At 36.0% G+C, this 27,545-nt stretch overlaps 1 protein-coding gene across 1 annotated transcript in view; it reads left to right on the forward strand.

Annotated features, from left to right (window-relative positions):
• Positions 1–27,545, forward strand: part of LOC107287888 (lipopolysaccharide-responsive and beige-like anchor protein) — a 275,476-nt gene that overhangs the window by 83,683 nt on the left and 164,248 nt on the right. The window contains exon 15 of the mRNA XM_029284234.1: positions 14,520–14,644. Within this exon, the coding sequence (XP_029140067.1) occupies positions 14,520–14,644 (125 nt within the window). The remainder of the gene's footprint in view (positions 1–14,519; positions 14,645–27,545) is intronic.

A 27,545-nucleotide genomic window follows, 5' to 3' on the forward strand; every position in this document is an offset into this window, starting at 1 on the left:
ACTTTCACCAGATGAACGCATATAGAGAACAATCTTGAAGGTATGTCTGTAGTAAAACTGAAAAAGGGTCCTTCAGGTAAATTTATCTTAGGCCTGTGGTGGCGAACCTATGGCACGCGTGCCACAGGCAGCACACGGAGCTGTCTCTGATGCCACGCGAGCATTGCTGGGCCGAGCTGTTCCCTCCTCCTCTCCACACATATGCAGCTCTCTGCGCATGCGCAGTCTGGGAATAGGCGAGAGGCTATAAAAGGAGCAACTTTCGACGGAAGCAGCATTTGCTGCAGACAGCGAGAGAGTGAGCACAAGTCGGAGCGGACAGCGAGCGAGTGAGCACGAGCCAACAGCTCGGTGGCCACACCCACTCAGTGGCCATGCCCACCCGGCAGCCGGCGATGCATAAGTGGGTTTTGGGTTGCAGTTTGGGCACTCGGTCTCTAAAAGGTTCGCCACCACTGTCTTAGGCATTTAAAGGGTTTTCAGTAGGGCTTAATTCAGTCGTATTTTTGCAGCTATTGGGATTATGGATTGAATAATATGCTTTTAATTAACTTCAAATCTAAAGGCAGACCTTCAATTTTTAGCAAAATTGAGAACACAAATAGCATGCTGATGAATATCTATGTACATATGTTTAAGTATATTTGTTTCCTTCTTAAGAAAATGTAACTTTTAAAGTTAGCTGTAACATGATGCTCAGGCACAAAATATTGTTAACTAATATGCTTTGCAATATTGCTTTTAAATGTCTGCATGCAGTTGGTCTTTGTATGTTTTGGACGGCTTATGTTACAGGTTAAAGAGAGAAGTATAAACCATCATTGTACTTCACATCATATTCATGTAACCTTAACACCTTACTGTGAACATTATAAATGACTGTTTCTCCTTTAGGAAAAGACGTTAAGAATGATGTATGAAATTATATGTACTTTGCATGTCCTGTTTGTAATGATAAAGGTCATATAGTATCATTTACATAATCTCCAGCCAGGAATCAAATCTTGCAATACCTCAGTATAACATATACATTATTTGAGGTTTAAAACTCATTATTCATGAAAGTTAATTTTACAGTGGGTGTAAATGATCTATCTTATGGCTGTTTTTCTGATCATTCTATAAAAATAATATAGCAAAAATGCACAAATACTAGGAAAACCAGCAAAGAATGATGCATTTCCTTGACTCTCTGTGTACTCGATTGGATCTTGATTGATGGCAATCATTTATCTTTGTCAAAAAGGAAGAAAAAAACCAGACATTGAAATAAGAGTGCTATCAAACTTTCTACAATGGCAGGAAGATTCTATTAATGTGGCCTCAGAGTATTAACTGTCTCTGCTGGAAAATGATAAAGAATGTTAATTCTTTTCTTGATCATATGTAAGTGTAAAATGCATTATTGTGTCACTGCAGTAAGATTAAAAGTGGCATATTTCAAATTTATGATGTGCTAGTATCAAAAGTTAACATAAATTAGAAAAAAGTAGGAAAGAAAAAAGCTAAATGGAGTAAGTTTTCATGCTTCTGATTCCAATTTCTCAACAAAACAATAAATGTTCAACTACCAAAGTGTCGTAAAATCCTTAATGCTGCATTCCACTTGATATAGTAGCTTTGAAGCTACTTCAAAGACTATAGAGCAAGAACATAAAAAGATATAAAATAAACCTTTTTAAAAAAAGGTTTAAAAAGATCAGTATTTATCTTAAACATTTTAATTAACAAAACAGCAGGGTGTAGAAAAAAGTATTTTGTAGTGTGGCATATTTTAATGTCAAAAATGCATCATAATTTGAAGACATTTTCAGGAAGCTATGTGATCACTTGAGTTAGAGAGGTTAACATCTCTCTATTTCATAGCATGATATGGATTATTATCTATTGTATATCATTTTAGTTACCAAAATTTCTATAGTTAATAGAAACGTAGGTAAAGCATATAGCTATTACAACTAAATGCATCCCATATTGGCAGCACTTTTTTCCCCTTTCAAACCTACCTTGTCTTTGCAAATATACTACTACTGATATCAGGCAGGGTCAGTTTTCAGTGGACTATGGGGATTTTCCTCTTACATTTAATGAGATTTCAGTGAAACTGTTCAGAGCTTAACAGCTCTTTAAACAGTCACAGCTCTTATTATTTATCTTGCCCATCTTAGTTAAGTCTGGAGTGAAACAGAGATGTTAGTTTGCATTTGTTTTTCTTTTTGTCTTTTTTCTACTTGTTTCTTTGTTTGCTTCTTTTCTTTTCTTGCAGTAGCTTTAATCTGCAACACTGAAGTATAGTTAAGAAAAATACTTGTGGCTTATTATTTTTCTGTGAGCCTGGACTGCTACTTTAATCATATTCCTGACTTCTTTTAAGATCCTTAAAATACCTGATCATTTTGTCCCAATGAATAAGCTATCATGTTCTATATATGACCATGGAATCCTTTAGTGAGCATGAGAGCATTCACCAAATAAAAATATAATTTGTATATTTTAGTACAAAAAATAAATATAGAAAAATAAATTACAATGTGATCGGAATTGATTGTAGAATTAATGAACCCATGTCACTTTTAAGGTAAAGTCTTGTAGGTAAAATATTACCAGAACCGTCGTATTTTTGAATATACTCACCATAAACTCTTCTGGAGGTTCGTAAAGGGTGATCTCGTTTCAACAGAACAGTAACAACAGTGACTCACCCTTGTTAGGTAAAAGAATGGACTTCTATTGTATGCGTAGCCCCAGGAAACTTTCTGTGTCTGCTAGAAAGAACCGACATTGTTATAGAATATTTTTGCACCCAATTTCTTTTATTCTTACAATGGTTCTATACTTCACCTCTTAGCTATCTAGTAAACAAACATATGTAAGCCAAAATTTACTCATAGTATGTGAGAACCACAAGAGTTGGGTTTCTTCCTGCTGTTTCTAGCAGTCTCTGCCAATCTGAATGCTCAAAAAATGCGTGGACTTTAATAGCCAGAATTCTAAGCAACAGTCAAGCTGGTTGTGGCAGTTTTGGGAGCTGATACACAACTTGATGCAGCATCCAGCCTGGGGAATTCTGCTGTCTAAATGTAGTCTTAGAAAGTGGAAATAGAATGCAGCTTGTCTGACATAATTTCCTCTGTTGGGAAGAGTGGGGAGTTCATCACATAAACCACTTTAATGGCACAAATTGGATAGAATACAGAACTAATGAAGGTAATATGTCCTGTGAGTTTTGTAGAGATGTAACGTGCACAAATTGAACTATTCCCTGTACTTCTATAGAGTGGAAAATTAGTTTCAGGCGAATGTAATTTTTATTTTAACATAGATGTTCACACTAAAATGTCTACTTCCCACTTTGGGCAAAATTAAACAACAGGCATTTTGTAAGGTGTGAACTACTATCTAATTTATTTCTATTCTTAATAGAGTAGAATAATAACATCAGCAGTGAGGAGCATTTTAGAAGGGTAGGTTATGTCTAGTATTCTGATATGGGACAATATGTTCATTCGAAGGGCTATGGCTAGAATGGGATGTTGAAAAAACAATTTGCCTAAATTTGCATAAATTGTCTGAGCTGATTTGCTAAGCAGACTATTTACTGAAATAAAGTTTTAAATTAGATCTTGTCCATCACATCCTATATCCTCTAAATGTCACTTGGTAAAATTGAGAGTGTTGTATGCTAAATTAGAAAAAAGGCTAGTCAGTTAATTTCATTTATAATAAAATACAACATTCCTTTTAGGCATAGAAGATTTGTACTGTTCAGAAATAATACAGAGTGGTCTGGAGTCCATGCATAACTTGACTGCAATTTTCTAAACAAGTGGTCTACAAGATTGAATTGAGAAAAGGGACTGTGTGCTGTTTGACTAATATAGCTGAAAATCTAAATTACATCTCTGCTTCCAAATCAGAATTGTGTGATTGTGTACACAAACAATTATATGTTTTGGAAGAGCTTTGAAATCTCCAAACGGTGTTGCATTTCCTTTCCATCCAAAGTTTAAAAGCCCATCTCATGATCACTCCAAAAACATGACCAGCTGACAGTAACCCACTACTCTATTAGACTTGGCTTTTGCAATGTGCTCTATGTGACTTTAAAGATCACATGGAAACTACAGTGGGGAACTTCCAGGGCAGATATGGTGAACTGAAGACACAGCGCCAACAACCAGGGCAAAGACCAAAAAACCAGTGAGTAGATCAGAACCTTATGAGAGGGTAGGAAACCACCCACATGTTCTCTTCATGGTTTCTGCTCACAAAGAGGCAATAGGACTGTGGTTTTCCATGGGTTTAGGTGCCAGGAAATGACGGGAACAGTCATGTTGCTTGCAACCATAGCAGAGCCTTTAAAAGTTCATTACGTGTACAAACCTCACCTTGTAATCACTTTTGGAAATTGCTTATTAGCCATCTTAACGCTATTAGCTTTAAGCTAAATAGCTTTTAGCTATTAAGTTTGAAAAGTCTTCATCAGCTAAGTTTATCTTCACTTCTGAAGAAAAGAAAAATTAATTATAACAACAACAACAACAACAACAACAACAACAATAACAATAATAATAATAATAATAATAATAATAATAATAATAATAATAAAGTTGGAAGGTACCTTGGAGGTCATCTAGTCCAACCCCCTGCTCAGGCAGGAAACCCTATACCATTTCGGACAAATGGCTGTCCAGTTTCTTCTTAAAAGCTTCCAGTGTTGGAGCATTCACCGCTTCTGGAGGCAGGTTGTTCCACTGGTTAATTGTTCTCACTGTCAGGAAGTTTCTCCTTAGTTTTAGGTTGCTTCTCTCCTTGATTAAAAGTTTTGAAATAAACAAAGTGCTAAATAGCATTTTGATCTAAGAAAATTATACATTATAAGATCAGAAATATTAAAGAAAATCTTTGAAGAATGGAGCCAGAAATGCTCCCTGCAATATTGTCAGTAATGATGTCTATGTATATAGATAGACGGTGTTTAAAGGACAGATGTAGAACAAATTTTATCTGACAAGCTAAAGTACGGAAAGTAGAACCACAAATGACAGGCCAAGAGAATGATTTGGAAAAAGACACTTTGCTGGCTATTCAAAAGTAACAGGCTGAAGTTTTAAAAATTAAAAGGGAAATACAAATAATAAACTAAAAGAATGACCTGGAAAATGTTTTCTTACTGGATCTATAATAAAAGAAGTTTGTTTAAACATTGGGGGGAAAAATCTGCGCAATATGATAAAGAAGAATTGAAAAGAAATCAAATCCTGTAACACCATTTGATTGAATTGAAGATTATGTCTGTTAGAAATAAAAGGAAGTAATATAATATTGGCTTATTTGATCAAATTAAAATTTGTTATTTTGTCCAAAATTCTAACAAACTTTTGTGGAGTTTTTGCTGCCTCGAGGATTTAAAGTTGATGTTTTATGGATTTGCTTATGATAGGCGATGGGATATGGGATAAAGAGGTATCTGTTTAACTAATAGATGGTAAAGAGTTATTAAATTGGTTTATACTTGTTTTGAAGAAGGTTGGAAATCACTTTATATATTTCTTTTCTTTTTCCATATTCTTTCTTTTCTTTTTTTCTGCACTTTCTATTTTTTCATTGTCTTCCGTGTTTAATTTGTATTAATTTTATGATCATAACTTTATTATCAAAATATTAATAAAAACTATATATAAAAAAGAAACTTCAGCAGATACAAAATGCAACAGCCAATCTTCAAACTAGCACTAGATGCCATGAGCATATTACATCTGGGCTTTGGACCTTTCACTGGTTTCCAATACATTTCTGAGTGCAATTTAGACTGAGTGCAATTTAGTATAATTTATATACAGATAAATAGGCTTTAACCTGTAAAGNAGCCTTAACTAACATCTTAATTACTTGGGTACAGTGAAAATTCCATTTCAGAACATCCATTTTATAATGGTCTTGGCAGCATAAAAACTTATATGAGTGGTATTTGAGAAGACCTCCAAGCATTTCCCACTAGAGCAAAGTTGTCTTGTCATTGTTGTCACTGAGTGGGAACAATCCATTTTCTTACCTGAAGATAACAGTGCGTAGCCCCAGGAAACTTTCTGTGTCTGCTAGAAAGAACCGACATTGTTATAGAATATTTTTGCACCCAATTTCTTTTATTCTTACAATGGTTCTATACTTCACCTCTTAGCTATCTAGTAAACAAACATATGTAAGCCAAAATTTACTCATAGTATGTGAGAACCACAAGAGTTGGGTTTCTTCCTGCTGTTTCTAGCAGTCTCTGCCAATCTGAATGCTCAAAAAATGTGTGGACTTTAATAGCCAGAATTCTAAGCAACAGTCAAGCTGGTTGTGGCAGTTTTGGGAGCTGATACACACCTTGATGCAGCATTCAGCCTGGGGAATTCTGCTGTCTAAATGTAGTCTTAGAAAGTGGAAATAGAATGCAGCTTGTCTGACATAATTTCCTCTGTTGGGAAGAGTGGGGAGTTCATCACATAAACCACTTTAATGGCACAAATTGGATAGAATACAGAACTAATGAAGGTAATACGTCCTGTGAGTTTTGTAGAGATGTAACGTGCACAAATTGAACTATTCCCTGCATTTCTATAGAGTGGAAAATTAGTTTCAGGCGAATGTAATTTTTATTTTAACATAGATGTTCACACTAAAATGTCTACTTCCCACTTTGGGCAAAATTAAACAATAGGCATTTTGTAAGGTGTGAACTACTATCTAATTTATTTCTATTCTTAATAGAGTAGAACAGTGATGGCGAACCTTTTAGAGACCAAGTGCCCAAACTGCAACCCAAAACCCACTTATGCATTGTCAGGTGCCGGGTGGGTGTGACCCATTGGCTGGGTGTGGCCAATTGGGGTGTGTGGCCCATTGGGTGGGCGTGGCTGCGGTGGTAACGGCGGACTGGATGGGACTAAAAAGTTCAATCAATCAATTCCAACTTTGCAAGATCTTTTTTTTTCCCGTGAGAAATTGAAATTGACTGATTGATTGAACCTTTTTTTTTTTGCACACACAGCAGCAGAGGCCTAAAGCGAAAATGTTTTATAAAACCCAGCTGAAGGCCTAGGACTGGGGTGACGGTGTGCGTGCCCACAGAGAGGGCTCTGAGTGCCGCTTCTGGCACCCGTGCCATAGGTTCGCCACCACTGGAGTAGAATAATAACATCAGCAGTGAGGAGCATTTTATGCCTAGTATTCTGATTATGTCTAGTTTCTAATATGGGACAATATGTTCATTCGAAGGGCTATGGCTAGAATGGGATGTTGAAAAAACAATTTGCCTAAATTTGCATAAATTGTCTGAGCTGATTTGCTAAGCAGACTATTTACTGAAATAAAGTTCTAAATTAGATCTTGTCCATCACATTCTATATCCTCTAAATGTCACTTGGTAAAATTGAGAGTGTTGTATGCTAAATTAGAAAAAAGGCTGGTCAGTTAATTTCATTTATAATAAAATACAACATTCCTTTTAGGCATAGAACATTTGTACTGTTCAGAAATAATACAGAGTGGTCTGGAGTCCATGCATAACTTGACTGCAATTTTCTAAACAAGTGGTGTACAAGATTGAATTGAGAAAAGGGACTGTGTGCTGTTTGACTAATACAGCTGAAAATCTAAATTACATCTCTGCTTCCAAATCAGAATTGTGTGATTGTGTACACAAACAATTATGTTTTGGAAGAGCTTTGAAATCTCCAAATGGTGTTGCATTTCCTTTCCATTTGAAGTTTAAAAGCCCATCTCATGATCACTCCAAAAACATGACCAGCTGACAGTAACTCACTACTCTATTAGACTTGGCTTTTGCAATGTGCTCTGTGTGACTTTAAAGATCGCATGGAAACTACAGTGGGGAACTTCCAGGGCAGATATGGTGAACTGAAGACACAGAGCCAACAACCAGGGCAAAGACCATGAAACCAGTGAGTAGATCAGTCCTTAGAACCTCTTCTTATAAGGAGAGGGTAGGAAATCACCCACATGTTCTCTTCATGGTTTCTGCTCACAAAGAGGCAATAGGACTGTGGTTTTCCATAGGTTTAGATGCTAGAAAATGACGGGAACAGTCATGTTGCTTGCAACCATAGCAGAGCCTATAAAAGTTCATTACGTGTACAAACCTCACCTTGTAATCACTTTTGGAAATTGCTTATTAGCCATCTTAATGCTATTAGCTTTAAGCTAAATAGCTTTTAGCTATTAAGTTTGAAAAGTCTTCATCAGCTAAGTTTATCTTCACTTCTGAAGAAAAGAAAAATTAATTATAAGAACATCATCATCATCATCATCATAATAAAAGTTGGAAGGGACTTTGGAGATCATCTAGTCCAACCCCCTGCTCAGGCAGGAAACCCTATACCAGTCCAGTCTCTTCTTAAAAACTTCCATTGTTAGAGCATTCACCACTTCTGGAGGCAGGTTGTTCCACTGGTTAATTGTTCTAACTGTCAGGAAGTTTCTCCTTAGTTCTAGGTTGCTTCTCTCCTTGATTAAAAGTTTTGAAATAAACAAAGTGCTAAATAGCATTTTGATCTAAGAAAATTATACATTATAAGATCAGAAATATTAAAGAAAATCTTTGAAGAATGGAGCCAGAAATGCTCCCTGCAATATTGTCAGTAATGATGTCTATGTATATAGATAGACGATGTTTAAAGGACAGATGTAGAACAAATTTTATCTGACAAGCTAAAGTACCGAAAGTAGAACCACAAATGACAGGCCAAGAGAATGATTTTGAAAAAGACGCTTTGCTGGCTATTTAAAAGTAACAGGCTGAAGTTTTAAAAATTAAAAGGGAAATACAAATAATAAACCAAAAGAATGACCTGGAAAATGTTTTCTTACTGGATCTATAAAAGAAGTTTATTTAAGCATTGGGGAAAAAAATCTGTGCAATATGATAAAGAAGAATTGAAAAGAAATCAAATCCTATAACACCATTTGATTGAATTGAAGATTATGTCTGTTAGAAATAAAAGGAAGTAATATAATATTGGCTTATTTGATCAAATTAAAATTTGTTATTTTGTCCAAAATTCTAACAAACTTTTGTGGAGTTTTTGCTGCCTCGAGGATTGAAAGTTGATGTTTTATGGATTTGCTTATAGATAGGCGATGGGATATGGGATAAAGAGGTATCTGTTTAACTAATAGATGGTAAAGAGTTATTAAATTGATTTATACTTGTTTTGAAGAAGGTTGGAAATCACTTTATATATTTCTTTTCTTTTTTTCCTGCACTTTCTATTTTTCATTGTCTTCCGTGTTTAGTTTGTATTAATTTTATGATCATAACTTTATTATCAAAATATTAATAAAAACTATATATAAAAAAGAAACTTCAGCAGATACAAAATGCAACAGCCAATCTTCTAACTAGCACTAGATGCCATGAGCATACAGTATTACATCTGGGCTTTGGACCTTTCATTCGTTTCCAATACATTTCTGAGTGCAATTTAGACTCTAAAGTATAATTTATATACAGAGAAATAGGCTTTAACCTGTAAAGAGCTACACAGCTTGGCAGCAAGGTACTTTCAGGACCACCTCCTTCAAATAATCAAAATCTAATATGAACTGTGGAATTAGGGGAGGCTGAGGTAGAGAAGAAATAGTTTTCTATTTTAGCTCTATTTTCAAAAACAATGAACAACTTTCCAAAGGCAATTAAAGTTCCCACAAGACTGGTCATTTGGAATTTGATCAAAGCAAAACTGTTTCAGATAGCTTTTAATTAATTCATGAATATAATACCATCAAAAAGTTAACTTAATATGGCTGTTATTGGGATGGTCTTTACATTTAAATTAACTATAAGATTTTTCACAGTTTCACTCTTTTAGTAGTAGTAGTAGTAGTAGTAGTAGTAGTAGTAGTAGTAGTAGTAGTAGTAGTAGTAGTAGCAGCAGCAGCAGCAATTGTTATTTTTGTTCTGTTTTCTACTTTAGGCCATTGAGGCAATTAATTGTTTATAAATAGCCAAACAATAAATTAATTAAAATAATTAAATCATTCATTAAACACACACACACACACACACCAGTTGCCAAGCATCTGTATTTTGATCACATAACCATGGGGATGTTGCAATGGTCCTAAATGTGAAAAATGGAAAGTTGAAGGCTACCTATACATTCTAGTTTCAGATGATATAAAGCTGGGAAAAATGGTTGATAATCACATCAAATTCTGTTGTAATCATTTAAACATATTTAAAAAGCAGTCATAAGCACAATTTCATGAAGCCACTTCCGTTCATTTAGGAATGGAATGGAATGAGATTATTATATAATACACACACATACACATACACAGAGACTGAGGCAATGGCTAAAATCTTGTAAAGTTTTTAGTTTTAAGCAGAAAAATTAGTAAGTTGACATTTAAACAGAATATTTATGAGTTTAATACAGGAACTGGCAACTCCATCGCTAAGTGCTATGATCATTAAGTAGAAAATCATGTGTCCATGATTTTATGATGGCATCTCTCACTCAGTTGTTAAATAAGACATCACGTGACTGCAACTTGTGATTTTAGTTCTGCATTCTCCATTATCAGAAGCCAATTGTGAAAAACACAAGTGGTGACTTTGGGATGTTGCAATGGTTGTAAATGAGCACCAGTTGTGAAATGTCATATGGTAGTTCTAAACCAGGGGTGTCAAACTCGCGACGTCACATGTCGCGCAACGTATCGGGCCGGTTTTGCCATTGCCGGCAATGGGGTGGGCGCGGCTTCAGTATGATGAAACCAGCCCATGGGCCAGCAGTTTGACACCCCTGTTCTAAACTGTTAGCTTTGAGTTTTTTAATGACTTGTTTTTAGTAATTCCTCTTGTCTAAATGCCCTTACCTCTGTATTCAAGGGTACAGTTCCATCCTCCCATTTTTGCTTCAACGGCTTGCCATTTTAGGTACTCAGTTTTATGAGCACCTGCAACTCTTTTTTTTACCAATGCTGAAAATTAAAGTCATGTATCTGGAAAGGGTGCATAACCTGAAATTACTGTTGGATAAAAGTATTTGAGGATACCATTCCTAGAGGAAGGGAAATATATTCATGAAAAGGATTTATCTTCAGTTTCCTGGCTCTCTGTGCAGTGCATTTCTAGTGGACCATCACTGGCATAACCCCACATAACAATATTACTCTAACATTTATGCTTGTTAATGACACTTATTTTATTGTCTTTAAACAAACCTAAGGATAACACATAGATAACATTATTACATGCTCATCACAAGTGTATTTGTTTTGAGGATAATTGATAGTTTCAACTTCTAGATGTGTCAGTCAGGCACTTTCCTCGATGGTATAAAACTCACATTCATGACCAGGCATAAGCAAACATTTTACCTGCATGATGTATTTAACCTCCAGCCCAGGAAACAAGAGATGTTTTTCTTTGAACAGGCATCTTGTGAAATGAGCTCCAGACTAGTCTCCTGTTTTCATTACAGCATGTGGTTTATTAAGGCTACTGGTCTGAACTTTCTGTTTTGCAGAATTGCCTTTCGCATATATAAGTTTTAGTTTGCTTTTTAAATTAGTCCTGCAATAGGGATTGTTGCACTGCACTAATTCATTTTAGGAATGTCATTTCATGAAATATTAGTTTTGTTCTGGTCACTGGTTATTTCTCTAAAATCTTAGATTGCTTCTTGAGGATTTTTATGCGTCAAAATAAATGATGTTCTATTCACACTTTTTGTTTAGAGGAAAATAGCATTTTGTTATTTTTGCTTATAAATACTTTTTCTTTTTTGTAAAATTGTAGCCATGGTCCTTTCCTTTCTGCTGTTAAGAAAAACCAGTTCCACAAGAAACTGGTAATGTGGTGCTGTGCCAAACAGAGGTGCTGCTGATAATTTCTAACCAGTATGAAAATGCTAGAATTTCGTAAACATAGGAACGGAACAAATAAAAATGTAATGATAACTAATTACATTGGTTTATTTGTCCAACCCGAGATTTGCTGTTTGCATATATATATTTAGTCATGATAATTTTGGGGTGGTTGTTTTGGGAATGTTTCTCTCAGTGGCCCTCCTCTCTGATGAAATAACTTTTTAATTGCACTGTTTACCTGACTCCCTATATCAGGCATATCAAACTGCCGGCCCGCGGGCCAGATGCGTCATGTCGAAAGCACACCCATCCCATTGCCGGCAATGGGGAAAAAGTCGTGATACATCGCGCGACATCATATGACGTCGCGAGCTTGACATGCCTGCCCTATACTGTGTATTTGGGGTATCAAAATCTCTATTGTTATCTCTGTGTCTAGAACTATCTCATCTACAGTATACCTATACTTTTGCAGTGCCTTTTATATATTTCCAGTTCCTTTCATATGTTATTTTGTAATTATATATAATTTTAGTAATTTTAACTCTCCTAAAACAAAAATTAATTTCATTAAGAGTAGAAAAAGCTGACTGCTTGACCTTAATAATTTAATATCTTTGAACAATATTGTAGTACAGTGTACTAGAATTTATGACAGAAGCTCTTAACAATTTTTAGAAGCTTATACTAGGTGTTAATTTTCATATGTTTGTGGCGCTAGATACAATATATAACAGTACAATTTATACAAAAAAACCTTAGTCTAGGTAACTAGTTATTTGTGCTGATTGCCATACTGATTAATAGACTCCATTATATAATTCCCCAGAAGATGAGGAACAGTTTGTGATTTGAGACTCCTATCTGAGTTGATATTTGATAATAATTTTAACAGATAAGTGAAGAAAGGCAGAATGATGAAGTATCTGTCCAGGTTTCATGACTATCAAATACATGCACACAGAGGCAGTAGTAATCTGCCTTTTTTTCATAGTTGCTGTGGCGAATTTTAAGTTATTAATCACAGTTTGAACAAATGTAGTTTTTTAATGCATATTCCTGCCCTTGATAAATCCTGCAAAATAAGTTACAAACTAGTCTTGAAGATTTTGTTTTAAATTTCTGAAATAAATATATTATAGATAGTAAAAATGTATGTGTTTCATTTACCAGGGATGCAGATAATTTACAGAGTAATGAGAATACTATCAGGAAAAAGTAAAGATTTTTTAAAAATTAAGATTATGTTGCATGAATATTAGGTTTCATAGCATGGACTTTCAACAATTAGGCTTACAAGAGCAGAAGTTTGTAAATTTTCATTTACTCCCAAAAAATAAACTTTTATATTTCTGGAGATTAAATAAGAAAATCACTGGTATTGTGAGTCTGTATTCATTTACAATCAGTAAATTAATCAGAGCTATTTATTTTTCAAAGTTGACATATGTGCAATGATTATTACCTCATAAAATGAAATGATAATATAGAAAGTAATTTTTGCTTACATTCTTACAATAGATATTTCTTTATAAATAATATAATTTGTAAGTGGGGAATGTAGATGTTGGCAGTATATCTCAGTGTTATTCTGCAGGCTTTTATTATTTTACATATTTATTTGTATCTCTAGATATGAATACATACTTGAATTGGCTGCTATTGCCATTTTTTTAATGGATAATGTACAGTTTTATAGCACACTTTCTCATGATGGGAATTGGCATTTATATATGCCCATATTAAAAAGATCTATGCATATTTGAATAATACAATATGGAAAATAACAAATGTTGTAGAACCTTTTTACAAATGTAAATTTTAAGATGTATCCTTTCAGTATTCTCACCGTAACATGAAGTTCTTAATTAACTGCAAAAATCTAGCTACATAAAAACAGAAACCAAATCTGATTTGCTTGAGAATAAACTGTTATTTCACTCTCCTGGAATAGTTTATTTAAAAGCAGGAAAAGGAAACAAAAAAGGATTTTTTTTTTACATTCTATGCCTCGGGGGCTAAAAGTAATGAATATTTTAAAAGATTATTTTAATTAAATTCCTGCAGATCTAAATAGAGCAATATTTTATTATCACATACATAATCATGTAACAGAAGTATTCATTAAAGTTAACACTTTCTCAACCAAGAATTCATGATAAGATTTAGTGACCTTGTACAAAAAGGCACAAATTAGGAAGAAAAATGAAGGGGGACAGACTTTGATTAATATAGGTAATGCTATACCATATTTATAATAGCTTTTCCCTATTCTGGTTTATAAATGCAGTCACTGAGAAAGGTGCCCTGCTGAGGCTGAAATGAGGCTGAAATCGGAGCACATGCCACTAGAGTGTGGGGAAACTGATCACACTGTCAGCAATTCATTTCAAAATGATGTATTTAGTGCTCATTTCACCTTCTAAGAAAGAAAGGAAAAGGAGTTTCTCAGACTGGAAGGTGATACTGTTATTTTCAAGGACATATCTAACTTAAAGATTGTAGAAAGGGTTTAGGGTGCTGTTTTTAAAAAAGGAAAAGGAAAAGAGCAAACAAGGAAAGCTTTATGCAGAAATCCAGTGCTACCATGCTGTTTGGTAATTGCTAACATATGTGGCTTCTCTATTTCATTGTAGTCGTCCTCGTGAGTTCTGGCGCCTTGACTACTGGGAAGATGACTTGCGGCGCCGGCGACGATTTGTGTGTAACCCCCTTGGATCGACACATCCTGAAGCGACCTTAAAAGCTGCCATAGACCACGGTCAGTGTAAAATCTACTCACTGTCAATAGTTTCAGGTCTATATGGCAATGGAGATAGAGAACTTGATTGCTCTAAGACAGTATGAACTGTCATGTTTGAAGTTCTCTTCTTTGCATTTCAGACCTGAGGATTTCAAGACCTAATTAGTCATTATCTCTTAGCAGCATCTGCCTTGGAAAAATCCTTTAGGTAGCGGGTTGAGTATACCAGAGATTTGAGACAAAGGTTTAAGATTCTCTTATCCTTTAAGGTTTAATAAGATTTTGTGACAATTTTTTTTGTATTTTTGAAGTTGCAGCAATATAAACATGATATATTTTTCTGGGAGAAATCCCCACTGATTATTTTAATTAACTTCAGGTTAAAACAAAAATTGTGCATGAGTCCAATGATATTCACAGGAGCTCTGTTTTAATTTTTCTGCATTATAAAAGCCAGAGTAAAAGCTATTCTCAAAATATGAGAAGTAAATTATAGGAAGATAGATAGATACCTAGATAAGATAGATGGCAGGCAAGTAGACAGAACAACAGACAACATGGGCCAAGGATCTTAACCTCTTGTACTTATTGTTAAAAGTGTCATTTCTGAAAGAAAATGTCTCCAATATGTTAGAAGCTATAATGCCAAATGTGATAGAAGTATTTTAAATACATGATCAAATAGAGAAGAATCATTAGTACAATCTTAACCTATAATGGTATTGATCATCTCATGTTTTGCTAAAGGAGGTGAAAAATCAGATGTAGCATCAATTAGGCCCTTTCTGCTTTGGGATTGATACATTGTTGTATCTGTTGTACATTGATACACAGATTTCAAGATGTAAATTGTCCTTGACAGTTATATTTAGTAAAGTTTGATGCTTATCATTTGCATTGTTTTTCAGAAATGCAATAATGAAGTAGAGCATTAGTTCATTTTTTGTTTATTTATCAGAATATTCTGATAAGAATTCAGTGGTTATATTTTTATTTTTATATATATTTTATTAAGTTTTAAATCATGATGCATTAGTGTAATAACAGAGATCTAACTAAATGAAAGATATTAAGATGTTCTAAATCATATAGCAATTTGTGCTTAATTTTAAACCTAATATTTAACTACTAATTGTGTAATAACACACGGTGAATACTTTAGCAGTATCATTTGTGGTAAATACATTTTTCAGTGTGTGTGTGTGTGTGTGTGTGTGTGTGTATGTGTATGCAGAGCAATGTAGTAGTACAGAACTGTAATAGGCTGTATGATATGCATTTTTCACTATAATGATTGTGAAAAGTCAAGCAAATACAAAAATGAAAATACATTTACATAACTAATTATATAGGTGAGTACATTAAATGTTATTTGTAAAGGCTTTTGTGCTACAATACTGTCTTTTCTTCTCAAATACCATACTCACTATTAATACAGTTTTTTGAGTTTAAGAAAATAAAGAATACTCTTAATTCAGATATTTTTTAAATCCAATTCTACTTCAATCCTGTACTTGCAAGTAGAATATAGCAAACTATTGAAATAAACCTGATTTATTGAATTAATGTGTATACAATAGAAGCATTGGTCTATTGTTTCTAGACTATATGCACTTATGCCACAACAGACATTAATGCCAAAAAGGCATACTTTCTAAGATGGTTTGACTTGGTATTGCAGACAATACTTCATGGAATAAATAATTATTGTATAGTTTTAGATAGGTTAGGTTTGTGAAAATATATTAACTAATTAATTGGTAAAACATTCCAACCCTTTTAAAAGTAAAATGTCTCTGTCCCTATATTCAGTATACACACATATACTCACATACTTAAGCATCACATACTTGCTCAAAGTAAAAGTGCCTTAAAATTGATTCACAAAACAATTTCTGTGTTTTGTATCCACAACTGAACAGATACCAGGTGATTGTGCACGAATATGTTTTTTCAGCTGTTTCCATTACTGTGCTGTTCAAGAGCTTTCTTCCTTCTATAATACAAATTAAGGCTGTGGATTGCTTCACCTTCAAAGAGAAAAAGGTGCTTTGGAGCGTGCAGAGATTCAAATGAAACAGCTGCCTCCTGTTCCTTAAATCAAATGCATCTTTTCTTAGGATTGTGTGGCTGCCTACTACTATTCCACAACTGGCAAAAGGCACAGCTGAATACTGGACAGATACTCTACTTATGCCCTCCACATACTTGAACCACTTTTTTTGCTTTTGGCACTGAAGCAATGTATAGTCCTAATTCAGTCTAATGCTTACTAATGAAAATAGTTTGGATAGCAAAACTAAATAGGAAATAGAAAGGAAACTGAAATGAACATCTAGTCTTTGTAAATTGTATTCAAGCTAGTATATAAGCATACATTAACTTCAAGATGACAGGTATATTTGGCCTTTGAATGGCATGGCAGAGGTGACACATAAAAAAGTAAACCAAGGCAAAGGCTAAATTAATTTAAATGTATAGTTAACAAAGTTCTACATGAATTAGAATTTTGTAAGAAGCATCAAATCTCTTTTTATCCTTCAGTATATCACAAGTTCTCAATGAAATGATTATTCTGTTCTATGGATTCTTTAATTGCAGAATATTCTATTTTAAGGCCTACAATCTTCTACAATTCCTTTTGGTCAAAGCAATTGTATTCAAGCTTGCTTATTTTCTGCAGTGCTGTTTATTGGTTTAATTCTAAATACATCAGCTACAGTAATTGTGGATTGTATATGCTTTATACATGATTTCTGGAAGAAATATTCTCTTTGTTATATTCATAAGTTTATTTTTCACAACTATTGTAACGTTTGTTAATTTCTGCTGTCTTCTAGATGTTCAGTTTGTTTGTTTTTTAAAAAAAAGATTGAAGGAAAATAAGTTGTCATTGCAAGCTTGTACAATAGAAGATTTGATAGGTAGTTCATAACAAGACTATTCCTATAGTTCCTCCCTTCAGGAATGCAGTTTATTAAATATTGTTGTTGGAAGAAGTGGAAGAGGTCCAGAAACAATCAGACTTAGTGGACTAAGGCTAGAGAGCAAAAATAATGTCCTTCTTCAGCCTCATTTCTGTATTCCGGTAGCCATCTCTTCAAGGAATTGACTTGATTTGAAGGAGAGCCTCTGGTGTAGAGGTGGCAGAGTAAATACCTTAAGACTAATGTTCTCTGTTCAGACAATCAATATCAATGCAATGACTATTCTCTGGGCTACTTTCTACTTTAAAACATTTTTAAAAAAAATTCTGACAATTTAATTGCCCTTCCCAAGCACACATTAACTTGCCTCTGAAAAAGGACTATAGGAGATTTTTCAAAGAGTGAAGTTCCAAATGGCTGTTTGTAAAGGGCTTTATTTATGTCTTGAATAAAGCTTGCTTTCCATTGGACCTGTTTTAAACTCCAGGTGTTGAAATTGCTCCTATCATTAAAAAAGCACATATATAAAATGTATCCTTTGTGAACAGATACATTTCAATTAATCTTCAGAAATGTTCCTCACAAACAACTGTAATAAATTATTTACACTGAATCTCTTATCTTCCATTTTAAATGGCTTTTTCACATGGGTTATAAAGACTTTACTGGGTATAATGAGTAATCCTACCTTTATGTATTTCTTAGGAAGCATATTTTTTTCATGGACAAATAAAAACAAAAAATCGTATTTTGAGTCATCAACTTTGAGAGTATTTTTAAAAGAATTTACAAAAAGCATAAAGAAGTTTCAAATTTATTAAGGAATAGTATGATGACATGCTAGAAACAGCTTATAAATAAATTTATTAACATTAGAAATGAATGTATTAATATGAAATCTTAATATATAATGTTTTTCAACTGTGTAAAACTAAAAAAGTTTTGTAAAACTAAGCATTACAACTTACGTCCAGAAAAGAAGAAGAAAAACTGAGCTCACAAAAAAATAATCCATACCAGATTATCAAAAAACATTAAGTCAGGATAAGTATGCAGAAAATGATAGTTCAAATAATCCTCCTACTGTGACCTTATTTGATCTATTGGAGCAATTATTGAGGTGGTCAATTATTGACGATACCAGCAGGACAACATATTTGGCAAAGTATAGAGAGATATTCAATCAGATATTGTGAATCCAGGAATTTTATGAAAGTTTTGATTTCGACCAATTTAAGAGCCATAAATTATTCTAACTTTATATTATTCAAAAGAATGAATAGCAGTATTTAAGCTAATTGAAATTTCTGGGCAGTCATCAATTCATATAAAATGAATTGCAAATATGAACTTAACGCAACTTCATCCCACAATTTCATAGAAATTCAGCAAGATGATATGTAAAAACAAATTCAATGTCGAGCATCATGTTTACAAACAATCAACATTTGGGGGGTGTGTCAGGGGAAGAAATTTAAAATACAGTTCTTGGCCTATTATATTTCTATGGAGGAGCTGCATTTGCATTCTGCCCAGTCAGAGTTTCTGGAATTTATCATCAAGTCATAGGTTTATGTAGAAAAATTCCATTGTTAATGAGATGAGTTACCATCTCTGCTTTTCCATTTATGTGGGCGCATTCAAAGCCTTGACCTTCAATCTTCCCTTGGAGAGATGACTCAGGGAGAGATGAGAGAGAAGAGATGAGGATAAAATATTGGCTGGTATCAGAAGATAGTGAGATACAGAAGAATCAAGGTGGTCAATACTCCTTTAAACTTAGTTTAACATAAACACAGAAACAACAACAATATTTATTTACTTGTTTTGGTGGCACAATCTAATATTTCTCATTTTACAAAATAGTTGCCCTATTAATTGCTTTTAAATTATAATTATGAAGTGTTAACAAGTAGGAAATAATTTAATGTTCAAGTTCTTCACTGTTTTAGAATGCTTAGCAACACTGATGCCTCAAAAAGGTATTTGACATTAATAAAATTAAATGTTGAGCAAATTCACATGTTCTTCCCTGAGTAGCAATAAAAATTCAAACAGGATGATATGATAAATACTAAATAGCAGGGCTGACTATTATGAATAGGTGAATATATTCTTAGTAAACAGACAAAAATTCCCCATCTTTTTTGCAAGGAAATGACATTTCATAACTTCATCTTTCTTATCTGTTAATTATTTTATAATATGATAATTTTATTAAAGCTTTTAAAAGCTAATTTTATAAGCAGTAAGCTCAGGAGTCCACAAGTTAACTCTGGAATGAGCTTTTTTCAGCAGCTCCATAGGCAGAATCCCATATGAGCAACTTAACTCTAGTTCCCACCAGATGTCAGTCATGTGCTCATCTGTCACTATTTTTCTATCTTAACTGCCAGAATTAATTTCCACAATTATGTCAGCAGGTGAAAGAGCTGTCAGTCAGAGACCATTTTGGCCTATAAATCAGATAGTCACCACTTTACTCTCTTGAGCTAACTTGCAGACTGAGATGTAAGGGTTCAAAAGAATGCAATTATTAGTGTGTTTCAGTAGTACTTCCAAAAGTTTATTCTCTCTCTCTCTCTCTCTCTCTCTCTCTCTCTCTCTCTGTGTGTGTGTGTGTGTGTGTGTGTGTGTGTGTGTCTGTCTGTCTTTGTCTCCCCCCTTCCTCTCCCATTTATATATAAAGCAGTTTCAAAGTATTGCTAGTAAAACTTTCAAACAAAACTGTCAGATAACAGAAATGATTGGCCAGCAATATGATTACGTCAACAGGATAGTTTGTTCTATAGAAAGCATATGGCATAATCTAAAAGAATAGCTGTGTAATCTCATGTTTTAATCACATAAACATTTATGTTTTCAAGTCTGCTGATTATGACCTGTGGTTTTAATTCCGTGGAGCACAAATTAGAACCTTGGTATGTGCTGTTAAATTGCAAATATTGTGGCTTGAAACCAGAGTTGCTTTTTGTTAAAGGAAAGACAATTTCCTGGAACTTCTGTATTCCTCTTCATCATATTCAGCTCCTTAATCCCAGAATCAGAATTTTTTGGCATTAGTGGGTTTTAAGGGTATGGGGTGGGAAATCCTTGTTTCATGAAAGTGAACTTTTTTGTATTTGAATTAGTTACTCAAAGCCGTTAATTTTAAAAATGTAATTGTAAGGTATTAGAAAAAGGCAGGCCTTCTGTTTAGTTAAAGAATGATTTTTCACCTAATTTGCTTGAAGGCAAAGTTAATTTTGATGCATATTTGACTATTGAGGTGGCTTTGAATGTATTGCGTTCAGTAATGATGATGGGACATATTTAGTCTATATTTGGACATTTAGGATATTAAGCTTTGCCATGACTTTTTATTGACACAAAAGACATGAAGTAGACCCAGTAAGGTAAACCAGAATCTGTTTTTCCCACCAACAGAAAAACAGAGCAATTTGAGAAAATGGGCTGGGTGATTCCTCCTCCTAAATCTTTTTTTTTCAACCAGATTTTAAATCGGCAGACTTTCAAGTGGGTCTCAATAGAGTCCCAGAGGAGTTCCAGTTGGAGAAGTGCATTTTTGTTTGAACAGAAGCTTCACTTATTGAAGGGTCCAGTTATTTAGAGATTTATAGGATGATGTCATCAGCATGAAGATAACATTCAATTCTATCTCACCCTTTCAAATAAGGATAACTATTTACAGCTTCTGGAAGCAATGATATGCAGGATCCTGACAAACAAACCAAGCTATAGTAACTATAGATAAAAGAGAAATACTGTGGATAAGGCACTATTTAGATTGAGTAAACTAGGTTTTAGTTAAGGTAGAACATTTCCTGAAAGAATGGGCATGTAGCTTGAAGAGCATGATTCCAACTTGTCACTAAAGACATATACCGTATGACTTCACTGGCATGCTCAGCTTCCAAAACTGTACTGAGATAAAATGTTCTCATTAATCCATGCCATCATAGGTAAACAGTGGGATTACTGCTGATTGTTATGCTACTCTTGAAGACAATCCATAGCTGCAACTGATGTTTAGTTCTTAATCAGGGCAGCTAAATAGGATCATGGTAGTGATTGCTTGTGCGCTACTGAGTTTATTTTAAGGGATTGGCATCAAGCCAAATACAGTACATTTTAGAAAATCTACTTTTTCAGTGCATCTTGACTCTTAAGTCATGAGATCAGCTGGGAGAAGGTCTGTCATAGGATTGCTCATAATAGGATGGCCCAGAGTGGAGGTTATAAAATATGTTGCAACTATGAACATCTTTCCCAAGGAAAGTATGGTTGATACCATATGCTTTCTGCAGATAACAACTGAGCCAGGCATTTGTAGATGCAAACTGCTTTTAAGTGAATAATTGAATTATATTTTATAGTCTTGTTTTGCTATAGTTTGTTTAATTGTTTTACCTCATCTTTGAAATTCTTATTATATACCACTCTGCCCTTCCATAGCAGAATAACAACAGTAATTACATGAGTGATTGTGTAGGTAACATAATTTCCTCTTTTAAATACACCCACAATAATATACTTATGAAATGAAGTTTTTTTGGAAGTTGTAATAGTTAAGTAGGCTATATTTTAGACTGAATACCTATTGTTTTTTGCCTATTGTTACTGCCACTTTACACAGTTACCCATGATAGTGGAAAAGCCAAAATGGTTGTATAGCTGGGTAAAGTACAAGAAGTAATGTTTTAGCCACATAAAAACTGTAAGCATAGGTAATATATAAATCCTTATTTGGGCATTTTTCAATAATGTTTTAAACCTCATTACTATAGGCCACAGGTCAGCAGCCTGCGGCTCCGGAGCCACATGTGGCTCTTTGAGCCTTCCCCTGCGGCTCACAGCCTCCATTTGCAGAGAGAGATAGAGAGAGGCACTTGCTCTCTCTCTCTCCTTCTCTCTCTCTCTCTCTCTCTCTCTCTCTCTCTCTCTCTCTCTCTCTCTCTCTCTCTCCCTCCCTCTCCCTCTCTCTCTCTCTCTCTCTCTCTCTCTCTCTCTCTCTCTCTCTCTCTGTGTGTGTGTGTGTGTAAGTAAAAAAGAGAGTGGACTCACTGTGTTCTCCGAGGAACTGAAAAGCTATTTGGGCGGGGCTCCTCCCTTTGCTGCGTCTCTGCAGGAAGGGCAGGAGAGAGCTAGCTAGCCCAACTATGCTGGTTCAGGAATTCTGGGAGTTGAAGTCCATGAGTCATAAAAGAGCCGAGGTTGCCTACCCCTGAGCTTGTTGGAGAACAGCTTGAAGCCAGCTTGCCAGGTGAGCAGAAGATCGGAGAGAGGGAGGGGGGGAGAGAGAGAAAGAGAGACAGAGAGAGAGAGACCCTTTTGACATCTAAAATGAAGATAACACTGCATATATCTTTTTTACCTTTTTTACCTTTATGATATATATATATATATATATATATATATATATATATATATATATATATATATATATATATATATATATATATATATATAATAAATAACAAAAATGTTATTTATTTATGTATATGTATATGTATATGTATGTATGTATATGTATGTATATGTATATATACCTGTAATAAAGGTAAAAAAGGATATATGCAGTGTTATCTTTATTTTACATATCAAAAGGGTTTTGCGGCTCCCAGTGTTTTGTTTTCGGTGGGAAATGGGTCCAAGTGGCTCTTTGAGTGTTTTGGGTTGCCTACCCCTGCTATAGGCAATTGATTATCAAATCTTCTGTTGTTAAGTGGCAAAATATATTTTTTAAAAAGCATGTGTAGACAAGTTTACTAGAATTATTCTTGGAAAGGGTGGCATCCATTTTGATTTCCTGACTTAAGTGTGAAAGGAGTTCTTCAACTTTAAGTAAGACTATTAGTCTGAGACAAAGTTTTATAAGCCACAAAATAGTGTCAAGTTACAGATAGCATCTTAAAATTTACAAACATATTTGCTATCTGCTTTATTTTTATTTTTTGCTGACACTTTATTTTTTAAAAAAAAGATTCTTAGAAAGCAACTAGACCACGAGAATTAAATATTAGTGCATGTGTATTTTACTAACTTAAAATCCTCAAGGGAGAGTTAATTACAGGATAACCTCTCTAAATATCAGCTACATATTTTCCATGACAAGGGGTTTTCAACTCTCACTGAATAAGTCCAGAAGTAAGAGTATTGTTTACTTATATCCACAAATATATTTAAAGGAAAAGGAAAAAGAAATTCTTTTCCTGCTTTCATGGTTGCTACTGGTAAACAAATTTGCAAATACATTTTAAAGAATCTGGATTCAGAAAAAATATGGAATATATTAAAAAGAGGCTACATTTTAAACTGAACTTAGAATTTGAAAAGCTAAAACACAGAACCTAAATTGATTTGATTTATGTATTGTGTTAATAGTTTCATTTGAAATTTCTGTTCACATCCTTACAGACACAATTAAGCTTATATATGGCCACGAGGGATTCCCTTCCTCTGTAAATGTTTGCAGATTAAAGGTTTTTAAAAATAATTCCTTGGAACCTTAAACTGCGTATGGCTGTGATCAAAACGCAATCAGCTTTGGATGGAAGCTGGCTGGTCAGGATATGTTTGACATATGTTTCCAAAGAAGATGGAGGCCAGTATATGGCTTCTTCTACAACACAAGCTAAAATGGTCTATACATTTTCAACTCTTTTCTATATTAGAAATCCAGATAAGTTTCTTGTATTCTGCAGGTATATCACAGCAGATAATATAGAAGTAGTGAATTGCTGCCTCCTATCTGTTTCCTGTTGTCAGCTTTAAATACAAAGAAAATGTATTTAAAGATGGAACAATAGCAATGCTGAGAACAAAATCAGACTGATTTGTCATTCATTTATTACAGTTACAGTTAAGTTAAATCATTTTATGCATTTTTAAAGTAGAATTAGTTGAACAGACAGCTTTGCCTTAATATTAGCCTTTACTTTTTTGGAAAAAAAACTGGTAATTCTTGAATTTTATGGTACGGGAGTAAGAAAGTTAGTCTTCCTGGACTTTTCCAGATGTATTAGATCCCCCATCCTCATCATTCCCAGGCAGCATGGCTTTTATGAGAGTTATGGGAACTGACATCCAACCTATTTGAAGGTCAACAGGTCAGAGAAAGATGGTATAAAGGCATTTCAGCGCTGGCCGTATTTAGACTAAGGTCCCCTTCAATTCATTTCAGTAGCCTCCTTCCTTTAAGTAGCTGCGTCTTAGCGCGATTTTAAGAACGAATTGGGTTGCAACCTAACTTTTATCACCTCGTTTCGCCTGGAGTCCGTGCAGCATTAAAATAACGCCGATTTTCTCCTAATGCTCGTCGCTTTTCCCTTTCCACCCTGCACCCTAGGGAAACGTGCCTGTGTCTATATACTCTGCGTGCAACACACCGGTTTCTAAGCGATTTCTTGTGCTGGAGTCGAGGTGTTGATACGACCCCTGCAAAGGAAGGCGCCGCTGAATCCCACCGCTCTTTCCCTTCCTTTCCCCGAGGCTCTGCGGCCGCACATCCCGTCCCTGGATCGGCGCAAGGGAGGGAAAAGTCCCGCTGGGCGCCGTTTGGATAGAGCCGCGCTCCTCCACCGCACCCTCCGCTTGAACGTTAGAAAGGCCGAGGGTCCCGTTCCCGCTTGCTCGCCCCGAATTCAGAGCGCTAAATTCCGAGGAAGCCGGCAGGGCCGGCTGGTCTCCGCTGGCCACCCGATGCCGGAGCGATCTGGAGAGCTGGTGGCCCCGGAGAGCCCTTTGGCTGAGCGATGATCCCGCCGCTTTCGGAAAGTCGGTTCTTGCAGCTGCAGCCAGGCGGGGTCTCTTAACAATCTGCGCGGTCCCCCCCCCCCCCGTGGCCTCCAGATTCCTTCTGTGTAGATATGTTGCATTAAAAAAATAAGCAACCTTTTTTTAAAAAAAATAAAAATAAAAATTCAGAGTTGCCTTGGGTGATCTCGGTTGGTGTGGTACTCTCAGAAACGGGGAGCGTGTCTTAGCATAGCTCGGCCCTCCGAGCGCGCCGCTCCCGAAGAAGAAGAAGAAGGAAGAAGGAAGAAGAAGAAGAAGAAGAAGAAGAAGAAGAAGGAGAAGAAGGAGAAGAAGGAAGAAGAACAAGGAAGAAGGAAGAAGGAAGAACAAGGAAGAAGGAGAAGAAGGAGAAGAAGGAAGAAGAACAAGGAAGAAGGAAGAAGAAGAAGAAGAAGAAGAAGAAGAAGAAGAAGAAGAAGAAGAAGAAGAAGAGAGAAAAAAAAAAGCGAGCTGTCATTCTTTCTCGGCGCTTGGGGACCGGCAAGCCCAGGGGTAGGCAACCTTGGCTCTTTTATGACTCGTGGACTTCAACTCCCAGAATTCCTGAGCCAGCTTGGCTGGCTCAGGAATTCTGGGAGTTGAAGTCCACGAGTCATAAAAGAGCCAAGGTTGCCTACCCCTGGGCAAGCCTCTAACCGCGGACAAATGTCGCCAAGGCGGCGCCGGGGTCAGCCCGCTCCGATCCCCAATCAAGGTGCGTTTGGCGCAGGCTTCGTGGGCTTGAAAAGGCAGCGAGGGACCCGGATCCCGAGCGCCTCACGGGCCGCGACAAGTTTACATTTCTATCTTCCCGTGGCCGCCCTGGAAGGAGAAACGCCGGCGTCTTTAAAGGGGGGGCTGGAGAAGAAAAACCGGGCCCCAAAACTTCGAAATGGGGCCGCCTTCGCTTGCCGCCTTCTCCCTGGCCCGGGAACTTCTCAAAAGAACCGCTCCGCCCCCCCCTCCCCTCAGAGCGAAGGCGTCTCCACCGGCGAGGGCGCGCAGGCGGCCGACTCCAACTTCGGACTTTCCGCTTTTTTCGCGCGTTTTTTTTTTTCCCTTTCCTTACGGTCCTTTGGCTGATTGTTAGGCACGCCTGTATAGAATTGCAGCCTCTCGGCGCGGTCTAGAGCAGCGTTTCTCAATCTTGACCATGTGAAGGCATGTGGACTTCAACTCCCAGAATTCCACAGCCAGCATTGCTGGCTGTGGAATTCTGGGAGTTGAAGTCCACATGCCTTCAAATGGTCGAGGTTGAGAAACGCTGGTCTAGAACAACGTCCCTGGGAGTCCCAACACGCAATAATGGGCTTTCGGGACCTCGTCCTTTTATCGCTTGGTTCTGCGGAGGGAGGATCAGGCCCAGGTTTCGGGGTGGGGGGTGTCCCTGGACCTGCACGTGTCTGTCTGTTGGCTAAGACCTGGCTGGAGAAGGAACTGGACTGGAGTGAATTGGACTGAAGCCACACTAATGCCATTTCTGCTGTTCCCCACAAAAGGGAGGGGACGCAGCTGTGAAGCCAGCCCCCTCCCTCCCCCCCCCACACACAGACAGCCCTAGAGCGATTTCTGTGGGGATTGTGAACAAGAATGTCCCTTCAACCAGCATAATCGCCTACAATAGTCCTCACAGGGAGAATGTTCCAGAAAAAGTGTACAGTTTCTGTACTATAAAAGGAAGTGTAATGATTGTGAAGAACCGGGAGGTTTCGAAACTGTTTTGTTAACAACTAATAAGCCTACATCATGTTCAGTTTAAATCACAGCCTATTGCCCTTACCCGACTGCCCCGAATCAGAATTTCTTCATGACTATATAGGCGTTTGGCTGTCGGCATTGGTCTAAATTCACTGAATTCCATGAAGCTGAAGTTGTGCTGATGTCTGTGGTTCTGGCTCAGCGTGAATCTCCTCCACTAACTTCCCTCAGGCATGTTTGGCTGGTTTGTGTATCTGCTGACTTCCCTTCTTGAGAATGGCAGTGGTGTGTAAAATCTCCTTCCTCTGTATGGTCTTTAGTGGGCTTCTCTACTAAGCGTGATGGGATATATTGTCAGGTATATGTTACAGCTATCTTGTGTCTCCAAACACAAGCCAGCTATTTTCCTGCAATCTTAACTTTTCTTTTAAATCTGCTTACAGGTGTGTTCCAGTGAGTGAGTGGGAGCCAGGGCTGGAAATGAAACATATTGTTTGTTCTGAATATCATGTAAATTG

Source organism: Protobothrops mucrosquamatus, unplaced genomic scaffold, assembly GCF_001527695.2.
Source record: "Protobothrops mucrosquamatus isolate PMUCROS unplaced genomic scaffold, P.Mucros_1.0 scaffold453, whole genome shotgun sequence".
NCBI lineage: Eukaryota > Metazoa > Chordata > Lepidosauria > Squamata > Viperidae > Protobothrops > Protobothrops mucrosquamatus.